The sequence below is a fragment of the Prionailurus viverrinus genome, chromosome A2, assembly GCF_022837055.1.
Source record: "Prionailurus viverrinus isolate Anna chromosome A2, UM_Priviv_1.0, whole genome shotgun sequence".
In the NCBI taxonomy this organism is placed as follows: domain Eukaryota; kingdom Metazoa; phylum Chordata; class Mammalia; order Carnivora; family Felidae; genus Prionailurus; species Prionailurus viverrinus.
Window position 1 is genome coordinate 169,392,859 of NC_062562.1, and position 14,479 is coordinate 169,407,337.

At 42.2% G+C, this 14,479-nt stretch overlaps 1 protein-coding gene across 10 annotated transcripts in view; it reads right to left on the minus strand.

The window, feature by feature from the left end:
- Window positions 1-14,479, minus strand: part of NCAPG2 (non-SMC condensin II complex subunit G2) — a 64,950-nt gene that overhangs the window by 25,403 nt on the left and 25,068 nt on the right. For 9 of the 10 annotated variants that reach the window (XM_047844053.1, XM_047844030.1, XM_047844034.1 and 6 more), the window contains 4 exons: window positions 8,903-9,082; window positions 7,095-7,247; window positions 1,489-1,711; window positions 1,163-1,260 (listed from right to left, as the gene is read on the minus strand). In XM_047844053.1, the coding sequence (XP_047700009.1) occupies window positions 1,163-1,260; window positions 1,489-1,711; window positions 7,095-7,247; window positions 8,903-9,082 (654 nt within the window). The remainder of the gene's footprint in view (window positions 1-1,162; window positions 1,261-1,488; window positions 1,712-7,094; window positions 7,248-8,902; window positions 9,083-14,479) is intronic. The other variant, XM_047844087.1, reaches the window with a different exon arrangement.

Below are 14,479 nucleotides of genomic sequence, written 5' to 3' on the forward strand. Positions count from 1 at the left end.
GCTCAGAGCCTGGAACCTGTTTCGGATTCTGTGTCTCCCTCTCTCTCTCTGCCCCTCCCCTGCTCACACTCTGTCTCTCTCTGTCTCTCAAAAATAAATAAATGTTAAAAGAAGAAGAAGGAAAAAACAAAAAAAAGAACTCACAACCTGAGATCAAGAGTCACATGCTCGCCTAACTGAGCCAGCCAGAGGCCCCTTTTGGGACTTTTATTTATTTTATTTTATTATTATTTTTTAAAGTTGATTATTTTTGAGAGGGAGAGAGAACATGAGCGGGGAAGCCAGGGAGGGGCAGAGAGAGGGAGGGAGATAGGATCTGAAGCAGGCTCCATGCTGCCAGCACAAAGGCCCACGTGGGGCTCAAACCCATGAACCCTGAGATCATGCATGACCTGAGCCGAAGTTGGACAGCTGACTGAGCCACCCAGGTGCCTGTGACTTTTTTTAAAGACCAGTTTCTCATCTATGTGGGTACTATAAAACTACCCCCAAATTTTACTTTAGATGTACCTAAGCATGAAAGTTGTTTATAAGCTTAAGATACTGCTTAAAGTAATGCATGTCTAAGTCTTAAATTTCTTTTATCGGGTCACTCTGGATTCTGAGTAAATAGCAGCTAACTAGTCCCTTTGATTAATTACTGCTTAAAAGACAATTCTAAATAAAGATTATTCCTAGAAATTCAACCCCAAGATGTTTCTAGTAGACTATTACAGCAATGGCTAGCAGTAAACCCTTAAGAACACTACTACCCATTAATTATAAAATACAGTAACATCCGGAATCCAATCCAGGTGTATGCTACACCTACATTGAATTAAAATATACAGAGAACCGTAAGGCAAAGAAAATGTGGGATAGGGTGTTACCAGTAATAAACTTCCCTGTGTATTAAATACTACCCAAATCCCACAACAAACTACAAAGGATACAGAGCAATTCTTTCAAAAACATTAATTATGACCTTCCAAAATAATTAGTTGAACTATCAATAGTAAAGGAATAAATGGAAAATAAAATATTGTTAACACGACACTCCATGGGAATGCCAGCTTTGATCCAGGGTTCTGCCTCTCTCTGAGCATGGGTGCCGGGGCCTAGTCTTCACCGAGATAACTCGGCCGCAGCTGTGGCTGGGCCAGGGCAAGCTGACTGCACTCACGTTCTCCTTCTCCCTCTCCTCGTGGCCCTCGTGGCCCTCTTGTGCTGCCCTCCGGATGCAGGCATTCAAGCAATGGCGAATCACATGAATCAGCTTTGCTAAAATGTTTAAGATAATCAATAATTAATTTGTGTTTCTTCAACAAAACCATCTTTCTAATAGTAAAATCATAATCCCAAACAATTAAAAGTATTATTGTAAGGGAAATCATTAAGAAATGCATTCAAGCGTGAAGCTCGTTAAAATGACCAACACTGAAGACAAGTAACATTAACTATGCTTCAGGCAGACAATATAACAAGTACTGAGAAGTGAATGTCCAGCACCTATATTAGTGCAGGCCGTGTGCTCGTGGGCGTGCTGATAGAACTTCCTGGCAGCTGCGTGGTTCATCTGGACCAGTGTGACGCAGCGCTCGCACCATACCTCCTCGGGCTGGTTCACAGGCAGGAAAGAGTTGAAGATGAGGTTCACCAGGCGTCGAGACACAGGCCGGGAATCTGATTCCAGACGAACCAAAATATGCTCCATGGGGCATATTTTCCAAAACTATATACAAAGCATACACAGAAGGAAAATAGTCAATTGTCCCTATAATCTTGAAAATACTTTAAGCAAAATTTCCTGAGCAAAATCAAAAAGGAACTAATTTTTCTATTCCAAAAAAACTCATTTCAAATGACTACACCAGAATCTGTGACTCTTCTGTAAAGAAATTATAATAAACCAATATTTTTTTTTAAATTTTTTTTTTCAACGTTTATTTATTTTTGGGACAGAGAGAGACAGAGCATGAATGCGGGAGGGGCAGAGAGAGAGGGAGACACAGAATCGGAAACAGGCTCCAGGCTCTGAGCCATCAGCCCAGAGCCCGACGCGGGGCTCGAACTCCCGGACCGCGAGATCGTGACCTGGCTGAAGTCGGACGCTTAACCGACTGCACCACCCAGGCGCCCCTAAACCAATATTTTAAAAAGCACTGACAGGAACACCTGGGCAGCTCAGACGGTAAAGCATCTGACTCTTGATTTCGGTTTAGGTTAGTTTGAGCTCCGCATCAAGCTCTCTGCTGTCAGCACAGAGTCTGCTTTGGATCTTCTGTGCCCCCACCCTTCCCCCACTAGCACTCTCTCAAAAATAAACAAACATTAAAAAAAAAAAAAAAAAAAGGCACTGACAAGGGCACCTGGGTGGCTTAGTCAGTTGAGTGTCCAACTCTTGATTTCCACTCAGGTCATGATCTCACGGTTTGTGAGTTTGAGCCCCACGTGGAGCCTGCTTGGGATTCTGTCTCTCCCTCTCTACTCCTCCTCCCCACCCCCCCCCCCCCCGGCTCCCGCTCACTCTCTCCCCCTCTCTCAAAATAGATACTTAAAAAAATATAAAAAGAAGCACTGACATACAAGGTGCCAAGTAGAACACTGCTGAGAGGGTTAATCATAACTAATCAGTATCATGCTCGGTATAAACTCTCAAATGATAGCTATGACTATCAGTCTAATAATTTAGAAATTTCCTAAAACACCATAACTTTTAGCCCATTGATCTGAAAAGTGTATAGAAAAATTTACAACAGTCTTGACACAGAAAGCTGAAGTGGACACCCCATTCCACACCGTGGAGAACAGAGGCATCACCCCTGAACCCCAGCGGTACCTGGTCCACTGCCCACAGGGGGCAGCACCCTCTGGCGCATCCCTGCCTCCCTCTGCAGTGCCAGCTTGCCTAGATGACCACCGGCCTCCTCCAGCCCACCTTACAGCTGCTGCACAGCCACAACTGTCCCGTAGCCCTCCAGTCAAAAGCCTCAAAGTTGTCCACTGCCTACAGAAAAGGGCCAAACTTGTAAGCAAGACACTCCAGACAAGAGAAAAACAGTAGTAGAGAGCAAATAGATTCTCATGGTGAAATGTTCAAATCCTGTCCCAGTCACTTCTCAGCTGGCATCTGGTGGTCTCCTCACCTGTCTGGTGGGGACACCATGACATGCATGCTCCTCGAAGACCTGCCTCCAATGGCCAGTCCCTCTTTCCAGTATTTTCAGCTAGATCTTTCTCATCAGCATTTAAGTATGTTTCAACTCATTCCAAACCCTAAAACAAAAAGCCTCCCCATGAAACTCTGCTTGAATTCCCTGTCTTCTTGCAGCTCACTTTACCTCCCACCCCGGAACCCGCCTCTACCTACCCACTACACCTCAACCCATAGAAACATGGCTTCTACCCTCACTGAACTTGTTCTTGCCAAGATCACAATGACCTCCTACTGAAAATCCAGATGAACATATTCACGCCTCCCCTTACAGGAAACCTCTGAGCATCTGACGCTACTGATCACTTCTCCCAGAAATGTCCGGGGACACTTCTGCTCAGACACCTCATGGTACTTCTGAAAAAGTTTTTGGAGTAAAGACAATAACTAAGCCCAAGTCCCACACCAAACACTTGTACTCACGCTGGTACCGGGGGAAGCAAATAGCACCCCCGTGCTGCCAGCAGTAAGCCACACAGAGGGGACAGTGTTCTCAGCCCTTGTCCTGCCAGGGGCAGGCATCTTCACAGAAGAGAGCCCACTGCCAACTAACTCCAGCACTGACTCAGAGAGTGACTGCAGACTCTTACTCAAAAGTGAAAGGCAGTGCTTTCGAGGTTCAAGAGAAGAAGGTGGCAATGAGTCCAAGGATCTGACAGCTTTGACCACCTCCCCTGCTCCCTTCCTGCCTGAGTGTCAGCCCAGATGGATCACTGGTTTTGAGTGCGAATGTACTGAGGTGCAGCCCTGAACAGCACATCTGTGGGTAACAATGACATCAGTAAAAAACACTTCCCAAAACATTCAAGTGCACGTAACTATCCGGCGCGATTTCACATCCATGCAAAAGTAGATTCAACCCAAGACTAAAATAACCAATGAATGGACTGACAGTTCACCTGCTCTACTAAGCCGCCTGCAACATCACAGGAAGGCAGGCGAGACTGGTGTGCAGGCCATACACTGAAGCAGAATGGAAGCAGATAGGCCAAGGGACAGAGCGGATACCTCCAGATTGCTGACTTCCTCTGGGCAACAGTACCCTCAGCAGGAGCATCACACTTTCCCCACGTGAGAACTTGCGGGTCAAGATAATTCTGCCATTAGTAAATGTCAACTTCAGAACGTGCACAGCAACACAGTTCCCAAGAGGGGAAACCCAAGAGGAAAGAGGAAGTCCTCACCTTGAGAACTCAGGTAAGCAGGGGCTCTTCAAGACTCAAAACCTCAGAGCTCCAACCCAGCTACAAGGAATACAACCAAGAAACATCCCAGAGCCCAGCACAACAGCCCAGCCACAAAGCCAGTACCTGAGAGGTCTTTCATGACTGTCCCCATTCACATTAAAAAGTTGACTCCTGGGCCGTCATGGAGACTAGACCATCTTGAATGGGAACTAGCCATCAGCACTTTTACCAAATGTCAAGGTTCCAGGTGTGACTCTTAAAACTAACATTTCCTGCAAGTCTGCCTTTCCAGGAACTCCCCATATTAGCTTGTTTTTCTCTGATTCACTTTTCTCAAATAAAATGCAGAGCAGGGGCACCTGGATGGCTCAGTTGGTTAAGTGTCTGGCTCTTGATTTCAGCTCAGGCTCTGTGCTAAGCATGGACCCTGCTTCGGATCCTCTCTCTCTGCCCCTCCCCTGCTCGTGCTCTCTCTTTCTCAAAATAAATAAAAAATAAACATTAAAAAAAAAATAAAATGCAGAAAAATTCTGATTAGCCTAGGATTCTGATTCATTTTGTTTCGATTACCTGAGGTTTTATTTTATGCAAACATATCACCAGCAGGCCGGTATCTGCAACAGACATGGAAGCAAGCAGATCCGTAACTGGTCTTTCACTTCTAAATGCTAATTGTGTCCATTACTAACACCAGGCATGACCAGTGTCTGACAGCGTAGAACAGACCCCAGTCATCCTGACATGGTGGACGATCAGCCACTTCCGCTTCCTGTTAGCTGCCTCTCCACATGCTTACCGACTGGTGGCCTTGATCTTCCAGGAGTCCTAGCATGGACACCCCACAAACCCTTCCAAAGACCTCACAGCTGTGGCACTCCCTGCCTGGCTTTTGCAGAGCTAAGGATCAAGATGGAAGAGGCATCTCAATAAAACATTATGCTTTCTTTCTCTGCTCTTCCCACTCTCCTAAAAATTCAAACTCCCCGGTCAAAGAACTTTTGTCTTCATCTTACTTGGTCTCTACGATATTCTCTTGGGTAGACCCAGTAATAAAGAAAATCCAGCTATTCTCTCCATTTCCTCACCAGTCACTACCTCAACACTCCTCTGCAAACAAGTCTGCACTTCAAACAACACTAGGCCAAACAACACTTCAAACAACACTAGGCCAACAACACTAGGCCAAACGTTAAAGATTCAGAACTACTCAGTTTTATTAAGCTGTTATAACAAACAGGGTAAAAACTGCAGCCAGCATTTTTGCTGAAACAGACATGCTGACTCTTAAATACATATGGAAATGCAAAGGACCTAAACCAGCCAAAAATCTCTGAAAGAAGAACAAAGCTGGAGGACACGCTCTAAGACGTCATGGGAACCGTTAGCAGTACAGCAGTATGTCCCAGGGCCCACGGATGTGCAAACAGATGAAAGGGCCAGAGCGGAGTCAGAAACAGCACACACAGATGGGCGACTGGGTAGGACATGGGGGAGTCGTGCTATGGAGGTCATGTAAAACAGTCTTTGGTTTTTGGTGCCTTTTTTTTTTGAACAACAGAAATTCAGAATTCAAAATTCACAAAACATAAAGCCGTAAGTATCCTGGCCTCTCCAGTGCCCCATCCCTGGACATCCAATCCCCCGCACCTCAAGCAACCATTATTAATTCCTTATTTTCTTCTAGGAAGATTTTCCTGTCTGAACAAATACATATGTATGTTTCCCATTTTATACAGCTGGCGACACACTACACACACACATACACTTGCTTTTCCTCGTGTCTCAGTGGTATTTCCATGTGAGCTCATCCCTTGTCATGGCCACAGGACACTCTCCCATCGCATGAGCACACCACACATCTGTGTGGTCATGTTGTTCCCAAATTCTGTTTTGTGACAACAGCATTTTAAAGTAAATTTCAGACAAGTATTACATGGAGAAGAAAAGCCACAGTGTTACCAAAGGAAGTTAAAAAGCTTCTAACTGAAATTTTTAGCCAAAAACTGAGTAGGACTCAAGCTAAAGGAAAACAACCTCCCTTCAAAGTTCACACAACGTCACAACATACATCATGACACAATGCTCACTTCTTTGCTTCTTCCTATAAAATGTGAAGGGGGGAAGCCTCACATTCATCATTTTCCCAGGAATATTTAAGTAGTTACTATGGGGGCGCCTGGGTGGCTCAGTCGGTTAAGCGTCCGACTTCGGCTCAGGTCACGATCTCGCGGTCCGTGAGTTCGAGCCCCGCGTCGGGCTCTGTGCTGACAGTGCAGAGCCTGGAGCCTGTTTCAGATTCTGTGTCTCCCTCTCTCTCTCTGACCCTCCCCAACTCATGCTCTCTCTCTGTCTCAAAAATAAATAAACGTTAAAAAAAAAAAAAAAAAAAAAAAAGTAGTTACTATGTGGCAAGTATTTCAGTATTTGAACAAAAGCTTTCAGGTATATGATAAAAATATCATTTAAAGTAGCAGCTGCTTACACTAATGTCTTTCAAAAAGAAAACACACATTAATGATATTTCTAGAAACTTCAGTGAAAATCACAAAACAAATAAAATTTTATGACACAAATTGGTAGAACATATCAGATATCGAGTAGTTTAAATGTGATTACTGAAACTCTCAGAATTAAAATCGCTTTGTCTTTCTGCTGATGAAAGCGAAGTACTTATTTATGTCACACCCTCAATGATAAAATCCTGCCTGTCCTACCTTAGCAGCCCGCACAGCTTTGACTTTCAGCAGCATATCAACAAAAGCCACTCTCACTTTCTCGGAATTGTCATGGAGACTGTATTTTAGTGCAGGCAGAAGCTGTTCTAATAACGGATGGCTTAATTTGTTATCCAAAATTATTGGCAGACACTACAAAAAAGGAGAAATATAAACAGTTCAAATTTAGAACATAAACAGTAAAAAGTACAGTTAACATAATATTCAGTTCCATCCTTACTAATGAACTACTAGTGAAATAAATAAACATACCTACAGATAATAACACTTTTCTAAAACAATTTCATATAAAAAGCATATTTCTGGGGTGCCTGAGTGTTCAGTCAGTTAAGTGTCTGAATTTGGCTCAGGTCATGATCTCACGGTTCACGGGTTCGAGCCCCGCGTCGGGCTGTGTGCTGACAGCTCAGAGCCTAGAGCCTGCTTCAGATTCTGTGTCTCCCTCTCTCTCTCCGCCCCTACCCTGTTCGCGCTGTCTCTCTCTCAAAAATAAACAAACACAGAAAAAAATAAAATAAAAACAAAACAAATGAAAAGCATACTTCTAATGAATTAGTATCATTTCTTCAGATTTAAAGCAGTTATGAAATAATTCTTCAATGTTTTCTTAGCTAAATTTTAAACGATTTTTAGAACTGAAAGAAACACAGAACAACTGGTGGTAGCGAGGGCTCCAGAGTCAATCTGTGTCCAAAGCTGGGACCTAACAGTCCTTTCACATTTTTTTAATAGCCCATGAATTCTCAGATTTCTTGACTCAATACTGCATGGAAACCAGAGCCCCCCATCTGGGAGACTCACGACACATGGTGACAGTCACACATACCTCAGATGGGTGGTCCAGTGACCCGCCCAAGCTCAGGCCAGGTACCAGTCTAAAGATCTGATATGCTCCACCTTTACTTTCCAGTTATTAGGAAAAAGGATTTTTTAAGGAGACCTCTTTCCTTTCTTATTGGAATCGGAGTAGACACATGATATCCTATTAGCTTCAGGCGTACAAGACAGTGGTTCGACAATTCCACACATCAGGCTGTGTTTGCCAGAAGTGCAGTTACCATCTGTCACCACCACACGATATTATTACAGTATTGCTGCGATTAACTATAAAGAGACCTTATGTTTTCACCATCACACTGAAACATTTACAGATGAGCTGATACGCAGTCCTGGATTTGCTTCAAATTAATCAACAGTGGGAGACAACGGACTGTAAACATGAGCAAGACCCAATGTGTCCTGATTAACTGCTGAAAGTGGATGATGGGAGAAAGGACAGTTTTGTAGGTTCTTGTTAAAAGTACATATGGTATACCAAAAAAGTCAGTTTTAATATAATTTTAAAAACTTGGGGGCACATGGGTGGCTCAGTCAGTTAAGTGTCTGACAGCTCGGAGCCTGGAGCTGCTTCGGATTCTGTGTCTCCCTCTCTCTCTGCCCCTCCCTCTTTCACACTCTGTCTCTCTCTCTCTCTCTCTCTCAAAAATGAATAAACATTAAAAGAAATTAAAATAAAAAATTAAGTACTATATATAGCTCCTCCTTTAAAAAAAAATGTGCACCACCCACCCTGGCCATACACTAAAATCAGTATTATTTCAAGTAAGACTTTTTTGTAGAAAACACTTTCAATTTGGTTTTTAAAAATGTTACTTTGGATGTACAACAAAAATGTCCGTGGTGCTTTATCAATTGGGAAGAATTATAGGTTATTTAAAAATTGTTCTTTCTCTGTATTTTCTAATTATTCTATAAGTAAATATTGCTTATATAATTTTAAATCCTACCTTAAAGACAGAACAGCGCACGTCAGCTGAGCTTGTGTCAAATGCCAATTCCCCAGTTATTTTCTTGAGGAGATCAATAAGAATGGTCGGAGGCATCATTTCCCAGTATTTGGAAGTTATTTTACAAACACCAAGGATCCCTGTAGAACGGACCATCGGATAAGGATCTTCTAAAAGGCTCTGTAAATTGGAGGGGGAAAAAAGACTTAAAAATCTTAGATCAGCTCCCTTTATATCAATATTTGCTTTATACATCAGCCCTCTCAGCATTCACAACGTAACAGGCATTTTAAGTCCTAGAAATACTGGTCATATACAGACTTACACATCTCTTACTATTTATCATTTCTATAATTGTGCATTTAAAGAAGACAACCCAGACACATGGGTACCATAGCTGCCAATCCTATCTACAGGACTCTGTGACAGTAGAGCCTCAAACACCAGCCCCACCTTCAGCGAGGTATGCAGATGTGAGTCGATCCTACAGACACAGACTATGTAAACCACTCTCTTGAATTTCCAAAAGGCTGAAAGACCAGAATAAAGTAATTCTACTCGTTAAAAATGTTTTTTCTAACATTTTTATTCATCTTCGAGAGACAGAGAAAGACAGAGCACGAGCAGGGGAGAGGCAGAGAGAGAGGGAGACACAGAATCCCAAGCAGGCTCCAGGCTCTGAGCTGTCAGCACAGAGCCCGACGCGGGGCTCAAACTCACCTGAACCGCGAGATTATGACCTAGCCAAAATGGTTATCAGTCGTTGTGAATACAAAAAGAAACAAGATGTCATCTCTGGATGGAGTACACAACAGCACCACTAAGAACCTGAAACAACTGGGGCACCTGGGTGGCTCAGTTGGTTGAGCATCCAACTTCGGCTCAGGTCATGATCTCACAGTTTGTGGGTTCAAGCCTCGCATCGGGCTCTCTGCTCTCAGCCCAGAGCCTGCAGACTGCTTTAGGTTCTGTGTCTCCCTCTCTCTCTGCCCCTTCCCCACTCGTGCTTTGTCTCTCTTCCTCTCTCAAAAATAAATAAACACTAAAAACAAACAAACAAAACCACCTGACACAACAAACAAAAACCCCCACAAAAGTAACTGATCAACTCTGCACCTAATGACACTCAGGATATACAGGAGGCAAAGGAACATAACAATTATGCCACAGGGATATGTCCCCAGGCTTCAGGAAATAAAAGAATAATTTGGCTTCTTCAACAACTAGCAAGCAAAAATGAGAGACTGAGGTTACTGGACAGGGTCTTATCAATCTATTGGCCGATCACATGCATCGGTCTTATTCAGACACAGATTCAAACAAAACTGTTAAAAGTGTCATTGAAATGTTACTCAAGGGGTGTGGGATGGCTCAGTCAGTTGAGGATCAGACTCTTGATTTCGGCTCAGGTCACGATCCCAGGTCGTGGGATTGAGTCCCACGTCGGGCTCTGCACTGAGCATGGAGCCTGCTTGGGATTCTCTTGCTTTCCCTCTTCCCCTCTCCCCAACTCACACTCTCTAAAATAATTTTTTAAAAAATTGAAAAACAATAAGATAGAAAAGTCAAGATGACAGGTTATCAGGGAAAAAACAAACAGCAAAATAAAGAAATAAGAGAACTTTTGGAATCTGAAGAACTATCCACAAGTTTTATAGATTTTGTTTTCTGTGAATTACTTTCAGTATCATTCTTCAAAGATATATTCTGGATAATCGACTTATAAGGACACAGTCTCATACGAGTCCAGAGCCCAGATCCGGATCTCCAATCAATCGCAGTGACGACAAAGTCACTCAAAGCAATGGCACATAACTCATGATGATCCTTCCACAAGAAAATCACTCCATTTCGACACCCACAGACACTCACAGGAGGCCTCCATGTTTTACCTCCAAAAGAAAGTCTCCACACTACTCAAGTTCGAGAATCACAAACATAACAAGAGTATGAAAGAACAGGTGAGGCACAAGGAGGACACCAGGACATAACCATTACTCTTATTTATTGGATTATCTCCTTTATCAATCCCCATGAAAACTCATTCTCATTTACTCAGTACCTGGTCCAACAGGGTCATGAACTCTGAGCCGACCTGCAGACCAAATCTGGCCCAGGCTCATCTGTGTGTGGCCCACAATGCCTAAGAATGGTTTTTCATTTCTAAATGCTTGGAAAAAACCAAAAGAATAATATTTTGTGACAGGTGAACATTCCATGAAATTCAGATTTTGGTGTCCTCAAATGCAGTTTTACTGGAACAAACCACACTCTCATTTCTGTGCAGTCCATGGCTGCTTCTGTTCCACAATGGCAGAGTAGAATAGCTGTGACCACGTGGCCCACGGACTTAAATTCATTATCATCTGGCCTGTTGCAGGGACAGTTTTCTGACTGCTCTTTATTATACTGCACTGCCTCCTAAAAGGCGTTAGGAAAGAACAGGCATTGAGAAAAAGCACATTCAAACTAACAGACTGAATATCTTGGTAAACCAGCAGGGGTGGGGAAAATCAAGGCATAGAAAAAATCCTTAAAGTTTCAAAAGCACTTCATGCTAGAAAACAATGCACAATGTTTTAGCATCCTGGGGAAAAAAATTACTTTGAACATACAATTCTTCTACCTGGCCAAACTATAAATTAGGTGCCAGGGGAAAAAAAATAACACTTTGGGATTCAAACACTCAGAGACACACACCACCCCAAAAATGCTCTGCAAACAAAGAAGGACGGACGGAAACTATTTTGATGGGAAATTTGATGATTTCCCATGAGTTCATTTCACCCCCAAAAGGGAGTCACGGCCTCCACAGGATATGGTGCTCACATACTGGCCTTTCCCTATTAGAGCTGAAACTCTTATTCTTTTTAATTTTTAAAGTATTCTTGTAAAACTCCATTTAGACACTGACATCTCACTTTTATGAGACTGATAAGTTTTGATCCTTGAAAAACATAAACCTATCTCCACTAATACATAATCTTAAGCAACTATAACATCAATGTTTTCTACAATCTTTTTTTAATGTATTTAAAGTTTATTTATTTTGAGAGAGACAGAGAAAGCACAAGTTAGGGGGGCAGGGACAGACAGAGGGTGTGGGGGGAGAGAGAGAATCCCAAGCAGGCTCCAGGCTGCCAGCGCAGAGCCCAATGCAGAGCTTGAACCCACGAAACCATGAGATCGTGACCTGAGCCGACACCAGGAGCCAGTCACTTAGCTCACTGAGCCACCCAGGTGCCCCTACAATCCACTATTTTCTAGAGGAATGATGTAGAATGTAATTATTGTTCTGAAAAAACATTTAACTTCAATAATTAATATTCAAATAAAATATTACTTAATAATTTTTTTAAAGATCTCATTTTTTGGTAAACTTTACACCATAGGGCTCGAACTCACAACCCCTGAGATCAAAAGTCACATGCTCCAGACGCCCCTATCATTTAATAATTTTTATTTTTAATAGGTTAATAAAGTAAAAACAAAATTTACAACGATTAATCTGAATATAGATTACTCTGCATTCCAGTCTCTTTTTTTTAACGTTTATCTATTTTGAGAGAGGGAGAGAGAATGTGCGAGCATGGGAGGGGCAGAGAGAGGGGGAGAGAAAATCCCAAGCAGGCTCCGCACTGTCAGCATACAACCCGACAAACCCACAAACCCTGAGATCATGACCTGAGCAGAGATCAAGAGTCGACGCTTAACCGACTGAGCCACTCAGGTGCCCCTCTGTGTTCTAGTCTTCATATGGTCTATTAGCTCGAGTCTAACAAAGGTTTGGCATCTCTTATAGGTATTTTCTCTAATAAAAATTTGCCAATTTTTTTTCACTATAATTTATTTTTCACCATAATTTATTTTCACCTTATTTCATAAGGTCCTGCTTCTTAAACTTATTAACATGTACATATTACACAACTGCTAAAATTACACTAAACTTCGTAGCTTGTAAACATATTTATTCATATAGTATTTCTACCAAGTGTGATGTCCTCACAGTAAGACTCCTTCAATTTATAATACAAAGGATTTTTAATGGAATAGAGATATAGTTACACCACTCATTAGCCAATATTCTAAGAATATCCAAGCCACCAAGCCATTGATAGCATCTCCATCTCCAAGAAACCAACAGCTCTCTACACACCTTTCACCTTGTAAATGAATACTAAACTCATCTCCAGAAATTCACTTCAGTTTCTAGTACAAGAGACACAGGATTCACCAATGTGTTCCTAATATTGTATTAGGTGATCACATCACTTTACATATTTTTAATGTTCCTACGGAGAGTAACAGCCAGTTATTTTTTCTACATGTTTTTAAAATTTTAATCCCATTTAGTTAACATACAGTGTTAAATTAATTTCAAGTGCACAACATGCGTTTCAACAATTTTACATTAGCACTTATTCTACTCAGTACTTCTCAAGATAAGTGCACTTTCAGTCTCACCTACAACCACTGTCATGGTAATGCTAAATGTTTGTATTTGATTTTTCACTGAAACCTTCTCACAATCCTACTGAGTATTATTCCCAGTTTTAAAGAAGAAATAGGACTCGAGAGAAATTAAGTAATTTGGTCAAGCCCAGACTTATGAAGGGGGAAGTGGAATCCGAAACAAAATGTGACTGCATGCTCTCAGTTGCTATGTATGCTGATGCCCGGCACAAGGCCTCAGGAGGTCCCCGTCAGGCTGTCCGCGGTGGCCTGCTCGTACGTTCCACTCAGGAGCAGGAGGGCCACGTGTACTCCGTGAGGTACAATAGGAGACATGTGCTGGCTGGACTGGCAGCACCCTGTTGGTCACCACGTCCAAGGCAGACACACACATTTCAGGTAAAAACTACAGTTCATAGATTTGGACACCAGAGTTAAAAAGAGCAAAAGTTTTTCACAGTTTTTTCGCTAAAAGTAACAAAATCTAGTTTTGATTTGCCCATTATTCCCACAAAAGTAATGATTCTCAAAGGGAATTTTAGGTAAATATACGTGGATAAATACTACTAACTGTCCATTGTAGGCATGCGTGTGTCTGTATGTAAGTGCGTATGCCTGTGTGTGTGTGGGTATATATGTGTGTGTGTGTGTGTATACACATGCACGTGTGTGTATTTGCATACAAAGAGCTAAATCTACACATTTTCTTTACACTACTGTTTCAACTTTCTGCATGCCTGAGATTTTTCATTAAGTTAAAAAATAAAGTGCCATGGGTAACCATCATTATCAGAACATTTTTGCTATCACTTTCTAAAATTTTATTCTACTGACCAGGAAGCACTTTTTAGCTTGTGTTAGGAAGCCCTGGAAATGTAAGGCAATGTAGAGAAATAAGCACATTCCAGCCACCTGAAAAAGACCCGCAGCATCCTTGGAAATAAACGTGGCATCCTAATGTTCTCATGTCTCATCTGAAAAAGCAGTCATGTGAAAATTCCACTGCAACAAGCATTATTTATAGACTCGCCTTAAAACATCACCAGGTTTGTTCATGCACACGACCCCACCACTTAGAGCAGGCAATATCAGCATCCCCAATTTGCAAAGACACAGAAAAGTTAG